The 17,662-nt window shown below is 40.6% G+C and overlaps 1 protein-coding gene across 6 annotated transcripts; it reads right to left on the bottom strand.

The window, feature by feature from the left end:
• Positions 1-450: 450 nt before the first annotated feature.
• Positions 451-17,586, bottom strand: USP42 (ubiquitin specific peptidase 42). Of its 6 annotated transcripts, none has more exons than XM_048961224.1 (17): positions 17,423-17,586; positions 14,043-15,858; positions 13,302-13,505; positions 12,039-12,149; positions 11,781-11,883; positions 11,569-11,636; positions 11,330-11,400; positions 10,719-10,801; positions 8,585-8,696; positions 8,116-8,256; positions 7,828-7,928; positions 7,241-7,379; positions 5,990-6,721; positions 5,515-5,600; positions 3,344-4,819; positions 2,572-2,861; positions 451-563 (listed from the first exon to the last, which is right to left on the bottom strand). In XM_048961224.1, exons 2-16 carry the CDS (start codon positions 14,245-14,247, stop codon positions 2,603-2,605), a joined length of 3,891 nt encoding a protein of 1,296 aa, XP_048817181.1. In that variant the 5' UTR covers positions 14,248-15,858; positions 17,423-17,586; the 3' UTR covers positions 451-563; positions 2,572-2,602. The 6 variants fall into 6 exon arrangements, with proteins under 6 accessions (XP_048817181.1, XP_048817179.1, XP_048817182.1 ...); XM_048961222.1 differs by lacking the exon at positions 17,423-17,586 and adding an exon at positions 16,745-16,855; XM_048961225.1 differs by lacking the exon at positions 17,423-17,586 and adding an exon at positions 16,745-16,851 and having other exon boundaries at positions 14,043-14,256.
• Positions 17,587-17,662: the final 76 nt, after the last annotated feature.

Below are 17,662 nucleotides of genomic sequence, written 5' to 3'. Positions count from 1 at the left end.
TTACTGATGTGAGTGTTGGGATGGCTAAAGTATTGATGGCTAAAAGTTGTGCATTTTAATTGATATTTAATGTCACTGATGGGAGTGTTTGGATTGCTAAAGTATTGATGGCTAAAAGGTGTTTGTTTTGATTGATAGTTAAAGTCACTAATGGGAGCATTGGAATGGCTGAAGTATTGCTGGCTAAAAGGTGTTGGTTTTGATTGATATTTAAAGTCACTCATAACAATATTGGAATGTCTAAAGTATTGATGGCTGAAAGGTGTTGGTTTTGACTGATAGGTAAAGTCACTGATGGGAGTGTTGGGATGGCTAAAGTATGATGGCTAAGAAGTGTTGGTTTTGCTTGATAGTTAAAGTCACTGATGGGAGCATTGAGATGTCTAAAGTGTTGATGGCTAAAAAGTGTTGTTTTGGTTGATGGGTAAACTCACTGATTGCAGCGATGAGATGTCTAAAGCAGTCGATTCTGATGATGTGAAGTGTTCGTTTTTGTTGAAAAGTTGTTGGCTTTGATGGTTTTTTTCGTTTGAGTATTGAAGGCTTCAATTAGTAATTTGCATCTGAAAGACAAATAGAGAACATTATTCTCTGCTGTGAGGTTCAAGGCGTAGCTGTCTGACTCACTGTCCTTATTTCTAAACAGAGAGGTCCCAAATCTGCGTGCAGTTTGATCAACTCTGACTGCAGGGCTGATGTGACTGGGGAAGGCTCCTGAGAATCTCTCAGTGAAGTGACTCTATTTCAGTCCTATGCTAGCAACTCTGCTAACTGCACAGAATACTACGACAACACTTTAACAACAAAGGGCATGTCTTACCTGTAAGTCAGTTTAGACAGCATCTTTGTTTTATTAATCATCTTGTGGTCAACCTGACCAAATCTCAGCTTCAAAAACAGAAGCTTTCAGAAACTTGCTAGAAGACATATGAATGCAGGAAAATAAGGATTTTAAAACTTGTCCCTTCTGCTTTTTCCTTAAGCCACGAGCTACACCTGGCTAATTTATTCACAGTAATATCAGTTTGGATGAAAGGCACAACCTAACAAGTCCTTCTCAGTCCTTCACTACACCTTCTTAGTCTATTTTTGACTAGTGTAGAAAAACAATTTGCCATCTGTTGGCCAGAGAATTTACTAGAGCCAGAAGAGCATTAGAGGACATCCATTTTTACCTGTGCTGTTGTTCCTGACTGATCAACTAAAACAGAGATACTTAAAAATTTAGTACAATTGGGATTCTTTTGAATTAGCATCATAACAAGTGTGGTTTTTACAACAGTGATAGTCCTCATTTCTTTTTTTCAGCAAAGGGACAGATATAATATTAAAGCTCACAGTAATGATTGATCAGCCACCCTTCTCCAAAATATTGTATCCTTAGATTAAAACTTCTGGTTGTCAAAATACAATCATGCTCCTCAACAACTGTACTTCACCTTGGGGAAACTTTTCAGTGCCTGAATCCACCCACTGTAGCAATTTACTTCCCTATCCAAGCAATGCAATTCCTGCAGGTAAAAATCTCTTCTGGAAATCAACTTCTCCAAATATGGAAAAGCAGTTCTATGTAAAGCAGGAAGATTAATTCCTTTGCTTCCCGTGCCAGGATGACATTTTCAACACTGGACTATTATCAAAAGGGATTGCCAGGGACTGTTAAGCCATCTGATAATTATGGGTAGGTATAAAATGTCAAAGTTCAAGGTGAAGCTTGCCTTCGATAGCAAGCTATCTTCTTCAGAGATTACATTTGTTACCTGTAAGAGGTAAACACACTTGGACAGGGAGGGAGATTGATTTTAAGAACAGATGCAGTCTTGCCAGTAATGCAGCTAGTATTTTTCAGAGTACTGATATTCTGTACACACAAATACGTGGATTATATATAATACATTAAAAAAAAAAGTGAACATTAGAAACTTTACAGCCCTGCTGAATCAGTATGTCTCTATAGTCCTAACTAATTTATCCTATTGTGAGTACTTATTAAAATATCCGAGTAATTGGGACTGGGATCTCATGTCAGTAGCAGGCATCTATGGTTGTTTTTAAGTAACATACACTCTATTTAGGAAAAAAATAGTGGAAAATGTTGTCAAATTTGATGTTTAGAGGCTGAATTTGTTACAGTGTGCAATCTTCCTTATTATACAACGCTAGAGCTAATTAATTTAGACTGTATTATCTACTGGGTGTCCAGGTCAGGATGATGAGCAGTACCAACCTGGAAGTCTCCCTTCTCTTCCAACTACTCTGTCTCCTTATTTTTCCCAGTTAGTTGGACTGAATCTAATATATTTTGCATCTCTCCCTCCTGTTCACCACTTAACCTTCAAATTTAAACCCAAAAGATTTGTTTCTCCACCTCTTTACTTCAAACTTTATTTCCTAGCGATCCTTCAAGCATAGGGGAAAAAAAACAGCTTATTAACCTCTTCCTTCTTAAATATTTCTGCAGACTATATGGACTGTGCATACTACAAAGATTTCAGCAAGCATTTAAAGACTGTTTTAATAACCTCCATGCGAATTAAAAAAAAATTCTCTGAATGTCCAGTGGCCCCTTACCTTTAATATTCTCACTGGATGCAATGGAGATCTAGTTCTTGCTTTTGCTCCCACAGGAAGGCATGCCTTCCTTGTCAGGTTGTCTACTGCCATCATTTCCGTATTGCTCACGTAAACAGTCACCAGGAGAGTGAGATTCTTCCTTCTCCCATGCTTGCTTCTGGGAATGAAGATCCGAGCTTTCCAAGAAGCCTGTCTCCTTCCTGGTGTGTTTCTTCTTCTTCTTTTTTTTCTTATGTTTGCGATTGTCATTGTCAAAGTGGAGCACAGAGGAATCCGAATCATAATGTCTGAAGGAAACATGCAAGTTAAAAATAGAAAAAAGATGTAGCACTTGATGTATATACGAAATGTTACTTATTTTACCACAGATGATGATTTGCAGCATGTCAGCTATTTTGTGGTACTTTGTGCACATCTAACTATAGATGCGGCAAACTTAAGCCCTCAGATTGAAGGACAATAGATCCTGGTTTGTAAACAAATCACTAACACTGGCTAGTTCTGGAATATATGCAATTAAAAAAAACCCTGTTTTTAGCTAATTGGGAATGCTAAGCAGATGTGATTCTAACTATGTGGTACAAATACAGTGTTCTAATACAATTCACCTAAATCTTTCCTATCTTCAATTGATCAACCTAACAACATGGTCCCCAGCCAGATCATGCTATAAAACTAAGTTAGAAACAGTGAAGAAGAAGGAAGATACGAGAAACACCCAGAAAAGAATTAGGAAGAAATTGCTGAGTATGCTGGAATCCTTGCTTACTTGTAATCCTTCTCTCGATGTTTATCTTTGGACTTCTTGGCTTTCTTGAATTTTTCCATCTTTTGCTCATCCAAAACCTCTTTTTCTACCTTTCTGCTTTTCCTTTCTCTTTCACTACTTTCTGCATATTTTCTTTTCCTGTCATTTCGTTTTTCATTTTTGGGGGAGAAGTCCCCACGACTTAAATGAATTGATGGAACAGGTGGAAGTATATGTCTTTCATGAGAATACTTTTCACGTTGCTGCGAGGCTAGTGAACGGTGTTGTGAGTGTGCTCTGTGACTGCTAAAGTGACGTACATCCTTCTCTCTAGAGAGTGAGTTGTGAGGCCGTCTGCTTTTGTAATGATAATCCTTATGTGGCCTGGTGCAAGCATGGCTTGATTTGTCATAATCTTTATTGTAATGGGAGAACTTTCTTTCTGGACTATCTCCTTTTGCATGAGAATAATAGTAATCTTTGTAGCGTCTGCATTTTTGCCATCTCCAGGATTCATCTTGATAGTATCTTTCTCTGTTCCAAGCTCTCTCCTCTTTGAAACAGTAATATCTATTCCTATCTCGTTCACGTCCTCTGCTTCGAGATCTGTAATGAGAATATTTAACTAAGTTTCTGCTGACATCAGGGCTGTTTCTTTCAGTATGGGAAGATCTGTATCTGTTTCCACTCCGATACTCCTGCTTGTGACGACTTTGCTTATTTGTTTCCACACTTCGAGAGCACCTCCTCTTGTGGAAATGAACATCCGGTTTGCTCTTTTGCTTCTCCCTCTCTTCTGTATCAGAGTGTTTCCTTTTTCTTATGTAGTGCCCTTTGTCAGTTGTTTTAGAATCATATATCTTTTTACCTTTTTTCTTATGCTTATTTTCTTCATAATTCCTATTAGTCGGCCCCTTGTTTTCTCTAGAAAATTGACTCTCCAAAACTTCATCCAGCTTTGTAACAGAAGAGTCATTAACAGGTGGTACATCTACATAGTTATTAGATATGTCCTTTGTATCTTGGCATTTATCTCCAGTATCTAGACACAGTGGTCCTTTAGAACTACATTCAAAATCAGACTTTATAGAGGAAGCCTGTCCTAATTCCTCTTCAGTCTCAGGAGACACTTCACTATACAAAGGATTTTCTTTTGCAGTGAGATCAAGTTCTTCTGATCTTAAAAGTTCGTCTTTGTCACCACTGTCTTCAGACTCAAAATTTAAAAGGAATTCATCTACAGTGTCCAAGGATCCTGTCCTAACCTCGTGCTGACCACTGACATTGGGTTGTGCGTTATCAGCTTTTGTTACAATACTTTCGGCAACTTCTTTTTTGGCAGAACTAATTTCAGTATCCGATTGAATAAAAAGATCCGCACCGTCATAGTTCAAGACGGAAGAAAGTTTTTGGGGTTCTTCATAGACCAACAGCACATTCATCATTCCTGTTTCCGTAAGACAATTGTTCTCAGAAGATTTCTGAGGTCCAGGGACACTACACAGAATAAAAACACTTTTGTTGAAAGAGATGAATATTAAAAGTAAGAGTCTGTCGCACAAATCTAAATAAAACAACCAACCAACAAACCACAACCCACCCACCAAAAACCTCATGACTACTGGAACCCTCTTTAAGACATCCAATTTAAACACCTATCTTTTGATTATTACACTCTCCTCAGCTTTCAGAAAAAGTGCTTTTTTTCCATCTTGTTTCTGGTTGTATTGCAACAAGACAAACAAACAAACAAGCCCAATACATCTATCTTCTTCCACGTGCTGATCTGACTACCATCAATAGCCAAAACCGCTCTATCTGCTCTCCCATTCCAACTAGAAAAAACAACAATTGAAACACAGATTTCTCACTGTCCCCCAAATGAGAGAGCAGGTGATGAAAATTTACATTTACATATGCTAGTGCTGTAAAAAGGGAGAAACAGACAACACTTCTACAGACAAGGGTGAAAAATGGAAAAACATTCTATGAAGAAGCAGAAGTCTTCCACGGGGCACCAATGTGCGTCAGAGTAATAGGCACTGTGCTGATCACCAGTTCTGCTCGTTACACTAGACATATGGTATAGAATTCTCTCTACTGACTTAAATCTTCCAATTAAAGAATATGTAGGCAGGTAAAACCATGAAAAAGTTGCATAAAACCTTGTAATAAAACTGTTTTCACTTTACCTTATTTCCTCTGACAAGCTGTTCAACTGGCCGTATTTAAAGGAATTTAGCATTTCTCGAGAGGCTGGATACAAAGTTACAGGCATCTGCAATTAAAAGGTAGAAATTAACAGGCAGAAAAAATAATTGTATTTGTAGTAGTATTGCAGACTAGCGTTTTCAGAAATTCTGCATTAGATTTATGCAAGGCTGCTTTGAGTTATATGTGCTGGCTGCACTTTACATGCAACACCAACTCACTCCCAAAAATATACTTCATGAAATTTATGAAGTTTTATCTCAACTGTACTTAAGTTGGTACGTTTTAATATCTGCTCAGCTCTACAAATTCTAATAGCATAATATCACAATATCACATATCACATGCTATGAACAAATTTGTGTTGTTTTCTCAGTATTTCACATGAATTGGGAACATTATAGCTCCTGAATACATCATAGGTGAGAAATTCTAGATGGAAAAAGCATAACTTACTGTTTTAAGCACTCCATTGGTTTTAGAAAATAACATTTTTGAAGGTTTAGCAGATGGGACTTGGCAACTGGAATCATCAAGTTTCTGTCCATTTTCTTTAGGTTCATTATCTAAACTATTAGCACCACTTAGTGAATCATTTTTTGGCAGCTCATGCTGGGATCCTTCCTCTTCAGCATTCTGACAGGAAGAATGGGAATCCTGCAATGCACAGACCTTTTCAAACGAAATTTCCTTGGGAGATATTATTTTGTCATTCCTTGTAAGTAAGTCCTCTGATGACTTCTCCTCCTCAGATTTTCTTAAAAATTCTGTACAATAATAGACTGCGTTATCAGAGCAGGATTCAGGAATTTCATTCACCACTGGCTCAGTGTAAATGTCATCCAGAACATCTTGTTCAAAAATATTAGCAGCAGCTAACATTGTAGGTGTATTTGAGGTAGACTTTGCTGCACGATTTGCATTTGTGGATGAAATAATAGATATAATCTCATCCTCATCCAGAGCGAGAAGACAGTCAGGCTCTGACAGTGTATCACGTTCAGGCAATTTGTTATTAACACCGATAACGAGCTTCTGATTTACTGATGGGTTGATGATTGAAGGCCTGACCATTGTCCAGCTTTCAGCACAAGCTATGGGTGGAGCTGAAGATGGCCTTTTTAAGGTGAGACCTACGGTATTGCGTTCGTCTTTTGAAGGTATCTTTCCATTTAAACGACTTGAATTCTGTGTTTAAAAAGAAGAGATTGCAAGATGGATAAATGCAAATTCTACAAATTATCTAAACACCTAAAAAGAAAAAAAAAAACCACCACCCTTCAAATACAAAGGCAAGTCCAATAAATGGTTACTTCCTAGTTTCCTTTCACTGCATAATGCTTTCAAATGCATGTCACTTCTGAAATCCATTCAAACAACTTAACACTGTAGACAGCTATTCCCAAATACACTTATTTTCTCCTTTAAACATACCATGAAAATGGCAAAATAATTGTTCTGGTGATCAGATATAAGACAAATGGATTTCACTGTCTCACCTAAACTGACACTGATAGGAAAAATATTGTTTTAATTATTTAAGTATTAGTAGACTATTTAAATAGTAGCATAAGAAAGCTCTGAAGAAAGCTGCACAGGGGAAAAGAAAATAAAACTAAGATGCTGAAAACAAATAAAAATCCCACACTCCACTATCAATTTAGTGCCATTATCTGCTCCCCACCATTCCCTACTCCCCTCAATTACCTTAATCATATTAGGAGGAAGTCGTGGTCCCATAAAGCTGTCCTGCTTACGATCAGTCTTTTTTTGACGGACGAGTGAACTGGAACGAGGCGGCGCTGATAAGTAAGGAGTACGTTCTCCAAGTGTGAAATCGTAGCACCTTCAGGAAAGAGTAGTGAGCTTAGTTTAGAGTTTGTCTTTCAGCCTGCTCTTGGATTAAATCCTATCCGAAAGTTTTAGAGGAACAGTTCATAGGATACAGAAGTCATGTATGGAAGACTTAAGACTACAAACTAAAAAATAGATAATGGTTTTCATACGATTCCGTTCAGAGTAATAACTGAGTCTTACGCAACTCACCACCTCGCTTTCTCCCTTTTTCTAAATTAGCCAGCTACACATAACAGCTACATAGCAATTTGCAAAGAGTAGCAATTTAAGGCCAAGCAGTGAACACTAAAACATGACAGGGAGTTTCAAGCTAGGCAGAGTTGAATTATACAAGTAGTATTTTTCTAGAACAGATAGAAAAACACTTGAAAAGAAGAAAAGTGTAAATAACAGGAAAGTAAATATGTTCTGAACACACTTTTAATATTTGTTATTACCTGGTATAAAATAGTAAATAAGCTTGCTGAGCAAGGACTGTTTTGATGTCACTTGGCACTACTGCAGAATCATTCATCTGATACCAAAATCCATCAGCAGCCTGCAAATAAAGACAATCTTCAGATAACTGCTTGTTTTCCAAATGAAATCACTAACAGGACACCACAGAACAACATATACACAAACATATAATGAAATCTTCTACTCTAGAAACAATGGTTATCAATAACATTTGAACTGGTTTACCAGCACAAATTTTACCATGCTAGAATGATGTTGGTATCTACCTTTATGAAGCAGAAGTAGTGTCCTGCCTGAGAACTGGCGCCGCTGTGAACCAGAACCGCATATAAGGCATAAACGAGTGGTTCTACATCTGGTTGAGACATATAAGCTCGAAGGTCAAAATACTCAGGATATTTAACATCCTGAAGAGAGAACAAGAAGATTCAAACATTATTTCCAAATTCTTCATTTTGGCTAGCTTGTGAAACAATCCTGGGAACAACATTTCCAAAAAACAAAGATTAGAATTACAAGGGTTACTTCAAAAGTAATGCCTCCTGTTTTATGATGTCAGCTCATGACATCAGAGGCAGCTGCTGGTGGGATGGCAACAGAGGGTTGAACCTTCTCACCAACATTCTGTGACATGGTGCTGTGTGACAGATGGCAGCAGAGGGGCACTCTGAATATCTGGCCTTTGGGAAAGTCCAATTCCAAGATGACAAAGTTGTACTACAGCTATAAATGTACCTTGGTCTCCTTCACGCCTGTGAAATCTGCAAATCTTTTCAGTGATAGCGTGAGAATATTGGAAGAACGATGTATTGTAAATCTCTTTGTTGCTGTCACCATCTTCTTGCAACTTAAAAACAAGCACAGACAGCTGGTTAAAAGCATCTTGTTTTTCCACCCAAAATAAACAAACAAAATACATAACATGTATTTTTGTTTCAAAAATCCTACACTGCCTTTCAGGTTTGTTAATACAGAGCAGATAGGAGGATATAAGAGGACATCTCTACTGAACAAAATAATAAAGGATTTAGAACATTTTCTTCTGATAGCCAAACAAATGTCTGAACAAGTACTTTTGTTACGCCTAAAAGGCTTTACAACAGCTCAGAGTGCAGCACGAACACGAATCTATCATTAGGTTACATCACTGGATGGTAAGGCAAGGTACCATTTCTTGTTACACAAAAATTGCTTCTCAGAACTTGTGTTCTGGATAAACTGAAAGTGGAACTAGGGACCCTCGGTCCTAAGGACTAGTTACAGCAAATAATTTCCAAAATGGATCATCTGTTAGCATCAAAAACACAAGAGAAGCACAATCATTCTACAAGAAGGAGATGTCTGACTTATGTCTTTCTGTACAGATGTTGTCTGAAAAGAGACTGAAACTATCTGCAACTCTTTGGAACTCAAGTGTTAATTTTAAGTTTGGTACATTGCTCACTCAAAGGCAGAATCTACAGTGCAAGCTGCAAAATACAACCACTAGCACGAAGATTTCCTCGAGAAAAGTACTGTCGATAGCTAATAAAAAGAAAGAATAAAAGTGTCTGTCTTCAAATTCTGCTGTCAAAATACAAGGCAGAGAGTTCAAACGAGAAGAGAATGCCTAAGATTCCCTTCTTCAAAATAAACAAAAAAATCCAAGCATTTTATAGAATTACACAAAAACTGTAATTAGATACAAAGTTTTAAGGCAGTCACCTTTACTAGAAAAAAAAAAATCATCGCAGGAATGAAAAGACACGTCAATTGCAAAAAAAGGAAGGAATGGGATTGTTTATCAGCAGAGGACCAGGCACTGTACAGTCACAAGGCTGTTCTTTCCAAATTTGCAAAAAGGCTGAGAATCCCAGCTTTGTGTGTGACTCAGCTGCACAGAGCACGTAATGAAGGGCTGTGCAATTCATAGGTGAGGTGCTTGTTACACTTATCTTACTCTTCATCAGACACAATCTGTAAGTTATGAGAATTCTGAATACATTACATGTTGCTGTCTAGGATCCACAGACTAAAATTAACTTGGGGTTAACTTATTTTAACAACCTATGGGATGCTCTTCATTCAACCTACCAATTTTCTTACAGTTTTCCAACAACAAAAAGCAGATACTGCATTTTGCACTTGGAAGTGCCAGACAGAAATCCTACAGAAATGAGCCTGGCAGACTTTGCTTTTCTGAGGACTTGTTTGAAGAACAACTTGTTTTACCAAAGTGTATCGTACAGACGTTCAATTACTTCTCACATACACAGAAATGTTTTTCATATCTTAACTTGATACGCTTTCACCAAGTGAAGGGTAGGTGGAAGGTAGTTCACTTAAGACAGCAGTAGCTCATGTTCTACATATCAAGAACTGTTCAAGGCACTGTATTGTGAGCCAGCAGAGGCTGCTAACATGACTGATCATGGAGCCAGCTCGCATTCACTGAGACTAAGTCTAACTTTGTTTCCCAGGGAATGCTAGGATCTTCAGCAACCTGCTGTTGACTCCTATCCCAAATTACAGTCCGTAGCCCTTTGATAAGCAGCAGTGAGCTGAAGCAGTCATCTTTTAAATTCTGGCAATAGGAATATTTGAGCTCAGAACACACATCTAGGAGGCATGACAAGCCACAGAGCAGACAACACTTGAATAAAATAACATCAGCTAAAGGCTTCACTTCTTTCATTTACAAAATATGTATTATTTTCAAGTTTTGAATTATTTCAGTTCATTAATTGTTTAAACAAAATGAAGCAAAGACAACAACAAAGGAGCTGTGTCTTATTATTTCCAAATGAAGTAAAAAAGTAGCTTATGGTCAAAGTCATGCAGTACATTAATCCAGTATCTAACAGAAATATGTAATTAGTAATAATCTTACTTGCTGCACTTATAGCAATTGTCTCCAGCCAGCTGTTCGGGTTTCACAAATTTTTCTAGAGATTCGATAATATTAGAAACGTGCTGGAGAGATAAGAAAGAAGAGCATTAGTCAAAGGAAATTCAAAATTCCAAAGACTTACTAGTAGTTTATGAGAGAATCTTGCTAACTCATACTTAGGAGATCTACTATGAACCAGCAAGCACTGTGAAGAAAGAAGCAGAAGGAGTATGCTCAGCACATACCTGATTTGAAAGCAATCTTACTTTGAAACAAATAATTCTGCAATACCACAAACAGCATCTGCAGTGTACTTTGTCATCAGTAATGGGGAAAATCAGTCTAATAATTACATTCATATTGAGGTAGAATAACAAAGAAGTACAACTGTATCACCGTTTGCGTAAATACGGTAGTTATTCTTCCAGCTTAAAGCCAATGCAGATGTGGAGATGGTTTACAATGCTTCCACAGAAGGACAAAGTCCAACCCACTTCCCAATCACCACTCGGCTCTTGTTTTAACAACACATTTTTTAAATTGAGTGAGATTATTTTAGAAAGTTGCACATGTATTTAGACATCTTGAACTATATCTACAAAAAATCTTACCTGTATATCCAGAGGTATATCAAGGTATGGATCATATGTATCCGAAACTGCATTGCAGTTCAAGCACTTTACTGGATTTAAAAACAAACAAACAACAAATGCTTTACAAGCAATATGTGAAAGAAACTAACTGCCCAGTCTCCAACTAATGATACATACTGCTTAAGTCGCACTACAAAGTGCTTTACTACAGAAGATACAGATCAGTTCTGAGGGCAGTAATATTGTTTTTAAAGTACCTCTGGATCTTAGAAATCCTCCAAATATTTGATGAATGATGGTGGTTGCTTGAGAAGATCTGTCTAGTCTGGAAACAAATGATAATCAGACCTCAGAAGATCTGAGATACAGAATGAACTTTTCAAAGAGTTCTATGAAAGCCATGGACAGACTTTCATTTATGACAGTAAATAGAGAACAGAAAGGTACTAGAGAAGTAATTTATGCTTACATGGGGTATTCATCCAAACACGCTTTCTGCATAGCATCAACAGTGAAGCGTAAGAACTCGTGCGCATCTTCCTGAGCACCATAGTGGAAATGTTTTGCTATTTCTAATGAATAAAAAGGTTATAATATTTATCTCATATAAAAATGAAAGAAAACTTTATTTCTAAAACCTCTCTTCCAGATAGTAACAGAACGATTTGTAACATCATCTCCAAATATTAAAAGATATCAAAAAAGAAAAACAGCTGAAATCACTTACTTTTAAGTTCATGGACAATAAGTACAGGCCTGATGGCATCAAGAGCACAACACAGGACTCGGTTAATGTGAGTTTCCATACTGCACATCATGCAGAAGCCTTGACAATTACCTGCACGGTGAAAGAAGAAAGCATCGCAGTCTAATGAAATATACATAGCTACAAAGAAATAAGTCTTAACTGAGGACACAACATCCATGCTCCATTCTGTTCTTCTAAGATGCCAATATCTCAGCAGTCTTGTGACGTTTTGTTACACAAAACTCTTTATATAGAGTAAAAATATCCACCAAGCCTGTACTAAAACGTATTTTCTGATGAGAAACCTAGAAAACTACTTGAAAGTTACTTTTTTTAAAGGCTGACAGGAATGTCAACTCCAGACATATACATGAGGAGAGAACATAGGACACTGATGATGCAGCATAAAGAGAACATGTGTTATTTTCAGCACACTGCTGTCAGGTGAGCTTCTTGGTAGAGAGCTAAGAATCCTTTGGGAGAAAGGAAAGATGAAAGTAATGTCTGCTATAATACTTCTGCCCTCCTTTTTTCAAAGAGATTTTTACTTGAAACAACTTTTACACACAGTAAGAAAACAGTTAAATTTCTAGAAAGAAATACTAAGATAGCAAATTAGAAAGCATACAGGTGCCTTTGTAAATGCACACATATACAGGCATGATAAGAGTCTCCTAGGCTTAAATAAATTCAAGTATAAAATTCAAAGAAAAGAGTAAATAAAATACAAGACTTTATTTAGGACGAAGTCAGTCTACATTTTAATACATTGAAATTTGTAGTTGAGTTGGTAACAGCCCAGCTCATATTGCTTTCTATAGTGATTTTTTTTGTTGTTTTTGCTGTTGTTTTTCAACTGGTTCAACAATGATCACACCATTTAGTCCAGCATAGCATATTATGGATTCTAGGCTGTGAAGACTAAGGATCTGTGATGCCAGAACCCTAAATTTTATCACCTACCAGGAACCCCAGATGCCAAATGAAATGCATTATTTTCCAACGCGTTTCATTATTTACACAAAGCAAGAAATCTTTTTTTTTTTTCTTTTTTCTTCCCTCACCGTGCTACATTAAAGGCAAAATCACTCCATATGCTGTTCTGGGCCCACTGTTAATACAATGTTCAAAGCCAACTTTTACAGGTAAAATCAGATAAGTACAATTTCTTCAGAGAATCACTGCTGCTATTTCAACCTCAGAGCTGTCCCACAGATTTCAAACCGTGTTACAAGTACTCACACGACTGGGTATGCTCAAGGGAAAGCATGTAGTTGGCGAGTGGGGGTGTGTAGGTCAAACACTGTAGAATAGAATTAATAAAACACGTATTGCCAAGATTCTGGAGTCCAACTCCAACTCCATTTTGTGTTTGTTGCCAATCCATACAAATCTTCTCAGGTGGAAAAAGAATCCTTTCTGGTGGAGCAATTCCATCATTGATGACTGCAAGAAAGTTGTATTTTAAAACATAAGGGCTTTTGCTCTGTTTAAAAAACAAATATTTAAAAAATAGCATTCTGCAAGAGCATCCACAAGAACCAACAATAATCCAAACCAGAAAGTCTTATTACAGACAGCTTTAATATCATCACTCCAATTTGCTGGTAACACACGGTGGTGATGGGCAATGTAAAAACAAGCAACTATCAGAGAAGACAGCACTCCAGAGCACTGTTACCATTCAAAAACTTGTGCACGGCAACAACAAAGCGCACTTCTCTTTGCAAAACAAAGACATGGATGAATCTGTGTATTAAAAATTATCCCCATACTTCAGCATAGACTGCAAATATATCAAGACTAGGTTCTGCAACACCGATCCGCTTCAGTTGTCTCTGTCAATTCACTAACTTGAAATCTACTGCTGAAGCCTTTATTTCCAGCAGTCCCATTTCACATCAGTGCAACAAGTAAGAACTGCATTTCCTACTTTTGTTTTGCTTTGAAGAAAATGGAAGCACTATAAAAGACCACACTTACTTAAATCTTCAACGGAAAAAGGTCTAACTTTTTCAGATGATTTACAATAAATAGCACCTCCACGTCCTTCGTTCTCAGAGACCTGTTTTTGGTTTTTTGCAGTGCGTGACTTCATAGTTTTAGTACGGGGTTTCCTGGGTTTACTGGATTGTCTCGATGAGGATTTTTTGGCCTTTGAAGATTTTGGCTTGTTATCTATGGTCATTGTTCATATCTGCAACAGAGATAGAAGTGCTGGTTGACATAAGAATGTCAGCGCTACACAAAGAGAAGAGCAGAAGAAATTCTGTGACTTAATCTCAAAGAAATAGCCTGAAGAATTGAATAGCTAACCACTAATAGCTCATGTAAAGGACTTAAAGAAAACCCCAAACATGCAAAATCAAAATTTCTACCAAAACTCTATGGGTACTACCTTAACTCCTGCACAACTAGCAACTGATGACATTTTCACTTTCAAGGGATTTTAATCTATTACAGTTATGGTGTGTTGATTTTTTTTAATATAAAAACATATAAGTCATTCTCTGAGGGATAGCAGTTATTCACCTATTGCTGGTGTTAGAGCACCACGACTTTAAAGCCTGCCTGTTTCCATTTTGTGTGCACAAAAGTAACTGCATTTAGCTGTTACTTTTTTGCTTTCTTTCCAATACTCATTTTCTATCTCACTGTCTACTGTATCAATCAAAAAGGGTTTCTTGCAATTCTACCATAACAGCTTTTAAATACTATTCTATAACAGCTTTTACATAGTGTTCTCACATCAGTTAGTGATTCTGAGTCAGTCTGTGAGGGCTGTTGGGTCAGTACCACGAGATGCGTTTTCCCAGCCAATAGGAGCTATAAGCAGAGGGACATCCATGCCCTGCCATGCTAAGATTCAGGAGGAGATACTCAGCCTCTCTGCACTCCTGCGAGCTGCATACCTCTGAGCCTCAACACCCAGAGAAATCTTGGGAAAGGAGACTAAGAAAATGCGTGTGCACTTCTTTCTGCCAAAGTTTCTTTGGCCCCTCCATAAAGTACTGCTTTGGGTATAACTCTGGCAGCACTACTAGTGCTATTTTGCACCTATCACACTCACAACTCCTCCTATAAGCTGAAAAGTTAGATGCTTTTTGGGCTTTCTGTTTCAGTTCCACTTTGTAAAGTTGCATTTCCCTGCTGTAAAACAACAGAGGAATGTAAGCTATAAAAAGGAAATGGCAAAAAGACCCTCAGCCCTCAAGGACAACGTCAGTAACTGATTTAAAGTCCTTTTTGAAATGCTGCTTAGGTTTCAAGATGACACCACGTTAAAGACGTGTAACTGTGTATATGTAGTAAGGAGCTGAACAATGATGGGAGGAATTATCACTGTCCGTGGGTAAATGTTTTCTGCAGCACTCACACTAGGTGTAGGGAACCAACCTAGCAGGGATTGAAACCATCAGCCAGTTCCTTATACTGGACTGACTGAGAACAGCGTGAAGTGGCTTCAGATTTATGGCAAAACTTGATTGCTATTCATTAGATTTACAATACGTTGAACAAAGCACAGTAAATTTGAGTCCCACAAATGACAACTTGTGCGCATAGCCTCAAATTATATATTTTTCTCTTTAAATCTTCAGTTAAAAAATCATTTCAAATCCATTCCATATACATTTTTCATTTCAGACAAAACAATAAGCAAAACTAAAAAATTCATTTAACTGAGAAACGAAGGCATCCTTGTCCTATGGGAAGACTAAGGTGGCAGCGCCTGGGATCAGTGACTTTCAGATAAGATCCAGTCTTCAAACTGCAGATACCAGTGACATCTCCTTTTTTTCTGATTGAAAGGGAAAAAGTTTCAACAACATATTTAAAACTTGAGGGACAAGAAACAATCAAAACGGCAATGAAAAGGGAAGAACATTATTCCACACAACCCGGGAGCGCCGCAATGACCAATGAGGCAAACCTTACATTCCATTTCACTGGGCTGCCCAGGGCTCCATTATTACATACCAATAGAACACAGTGGCAGGCAGGTACCAGCATCAGAAAGAATACACCAGATACACTTTTTCAAATTACATTGCTGTCTAATTTGATCTCTGACAAAGAAGTATTAAAGCTACAGATATTGGCCGCATTTCCTTTTTCTTTATCCTACAGATACGTACATACGAGTTCTGTTCCTATATTCCGAAAATGAACGGACACGGTTTGTGCTTCAGGTGTTATCTCTGCACTTTCGCGTCTGCAGACTTTTCCTCAACACACTGAGAAGGAAATCAGACGTCAGCGGTTCGGGTAAGGCGACGAAGCGCTGCCCCGTCCCGAGCTCGGCTCCAGCCCCGCACGGAGGAGAGCAGAGCAGCGGCGAGATGCGAGGGGCCGAGCCGGGGATGGGAGCGGGCGAGATCCACCAGCCGCGACGATGCTGCGATCCTAAGTCACCGCTTAAGGCTTTGTGCACGGCATCGAGGGAGCGCTCGCGGCGCGTCTTATTACAAAATTAACAGCGGCCGTACAAAGCGGGACGGACCCACGAAACAAAACCGAGCCGACGGGGTCACGGCCGCTAACGTCCGAGAGGCGACGGCCGCGCGGCCCCTCCGCCCGCCCCCAGCAGCGCCCCACGGCCCGCACCGCCCTGCTCCGCCGGAGTGCCGCCCCAACGCCCGCCCTCCCGGCCCGGCTCCGCTTTTTTTCCCTTCCCGCGTCCGTACCGGCGCTTCGCGGCCCGACGGCGGCAGGAGCGACGAGGGGTTGGCCCCGCGGAGAGACGGTGACCATGGCAACGGGGCGGGGAAGGCGGGACCGGGTTCCACGGAGCCGGGGGGGTGGGGCGGCGAGGCGGGCCGGGACCCCCTGCGCGGGCGGCGGCGGCGGCGGCGGCGGCGGCGGGGCGTGAGGCTCCGAGCCGGCGGGAACAACGGGGCGCCGCCGAGCGGCATCTGGGCGACGCAAAACCCTCCGGCCGGGGCGGGACGCGGGAAGCGGCGCCGGGTCCGCAAGTCGGCGGCGGGAGGAGGACGGAGCGGCGGGCGGGACGCGGCGCATAACGGAGGCGGCGGGAGGCGGCGGGAGGCGGCCGGTGCCGGACGGTCACGGGGCCGGACGATTACTGCGCCGCTGCGTCGCTGTGCTGGGAGCGGCGCCCCGCCCCGCCCCGCCCGGTGGTCCCACCCCCTCCGGCCTCCCGCCGGGCAGCGGGAAAGTGCGGGGTGGGCCGGGCCGAGCCGAGCCGGCGGCTGCCGCCGGGCGCTTCCCCTTCCCGGGCCGGCCCCTCCCCCCGGCCCATTGATTTCCAGGCGGGAGGCGCACGCGGTGCTGCTGTGCCGTGCCGTGCCGTGTTGTGCCGGGCCGGGCCGGGCCGGGCCCGCCGCTTTCCCCGGTCCCATTACCTGGCTCGGCCCCGCTCGACTCGGCGCTGCCGGGTCCCCCTCGCCGCAGCCCCCGCCTCAGCCCGGCCCGCTCCGCCTCCGCTTTCAGCCCGTCGGGGAACAATGACGTCCCTCCGCTGGCCTCTTGCATCCGGGGCCCGGCGCCGGCCGGCCGAGCGGGCGGGGGGAGGGAAGGCGGCGGCGGTGGCGGCGGTGGCGGCGGCGGCGGCCGCGGCGGCCGCGGCGGCGGGGGGAGAAGCG

This window comes from Lagopus muta, chromosome 15 (genome assembly GCF_023343835.1).
Source record: "Lagopus muta isolate bLagMut1 chromosome 15, bLagMut1 primary, whole genome shotgun sequence".
Taxonomy (NCBI): Eukaryota; Metazoa; Chordata; class Aves; order Galliformes; family Phasianidae; genus Lagopus; species Lagopus muta.
This window is presented reverse-complemented; position numbering and strand designations above follow the sequence as displayed.

Coding starts and splice junctions, on each gene's coding strand:
- USP42 (XM_048961224.1), bottom strand. CDS start 14,247: ATGACCATAGATAACAAGCCAAAATCTTCAAAGGCCAAAAAATCCTCA. Junction 11,401..11,568: donor AGGATTTCTAAGATCCAGAG/GTACTTTAAAAA, acceptor TTTTAAATCCAG/TAAAGTGCTTGAACTGCAAT. Junction 8,697..10,718: donor AATTGCTATAAGTGCAGCAA/GTAAGATTATTA, acceptor CTTGTTTTTAAG/TTGCAAGAAGATGGTGACAG.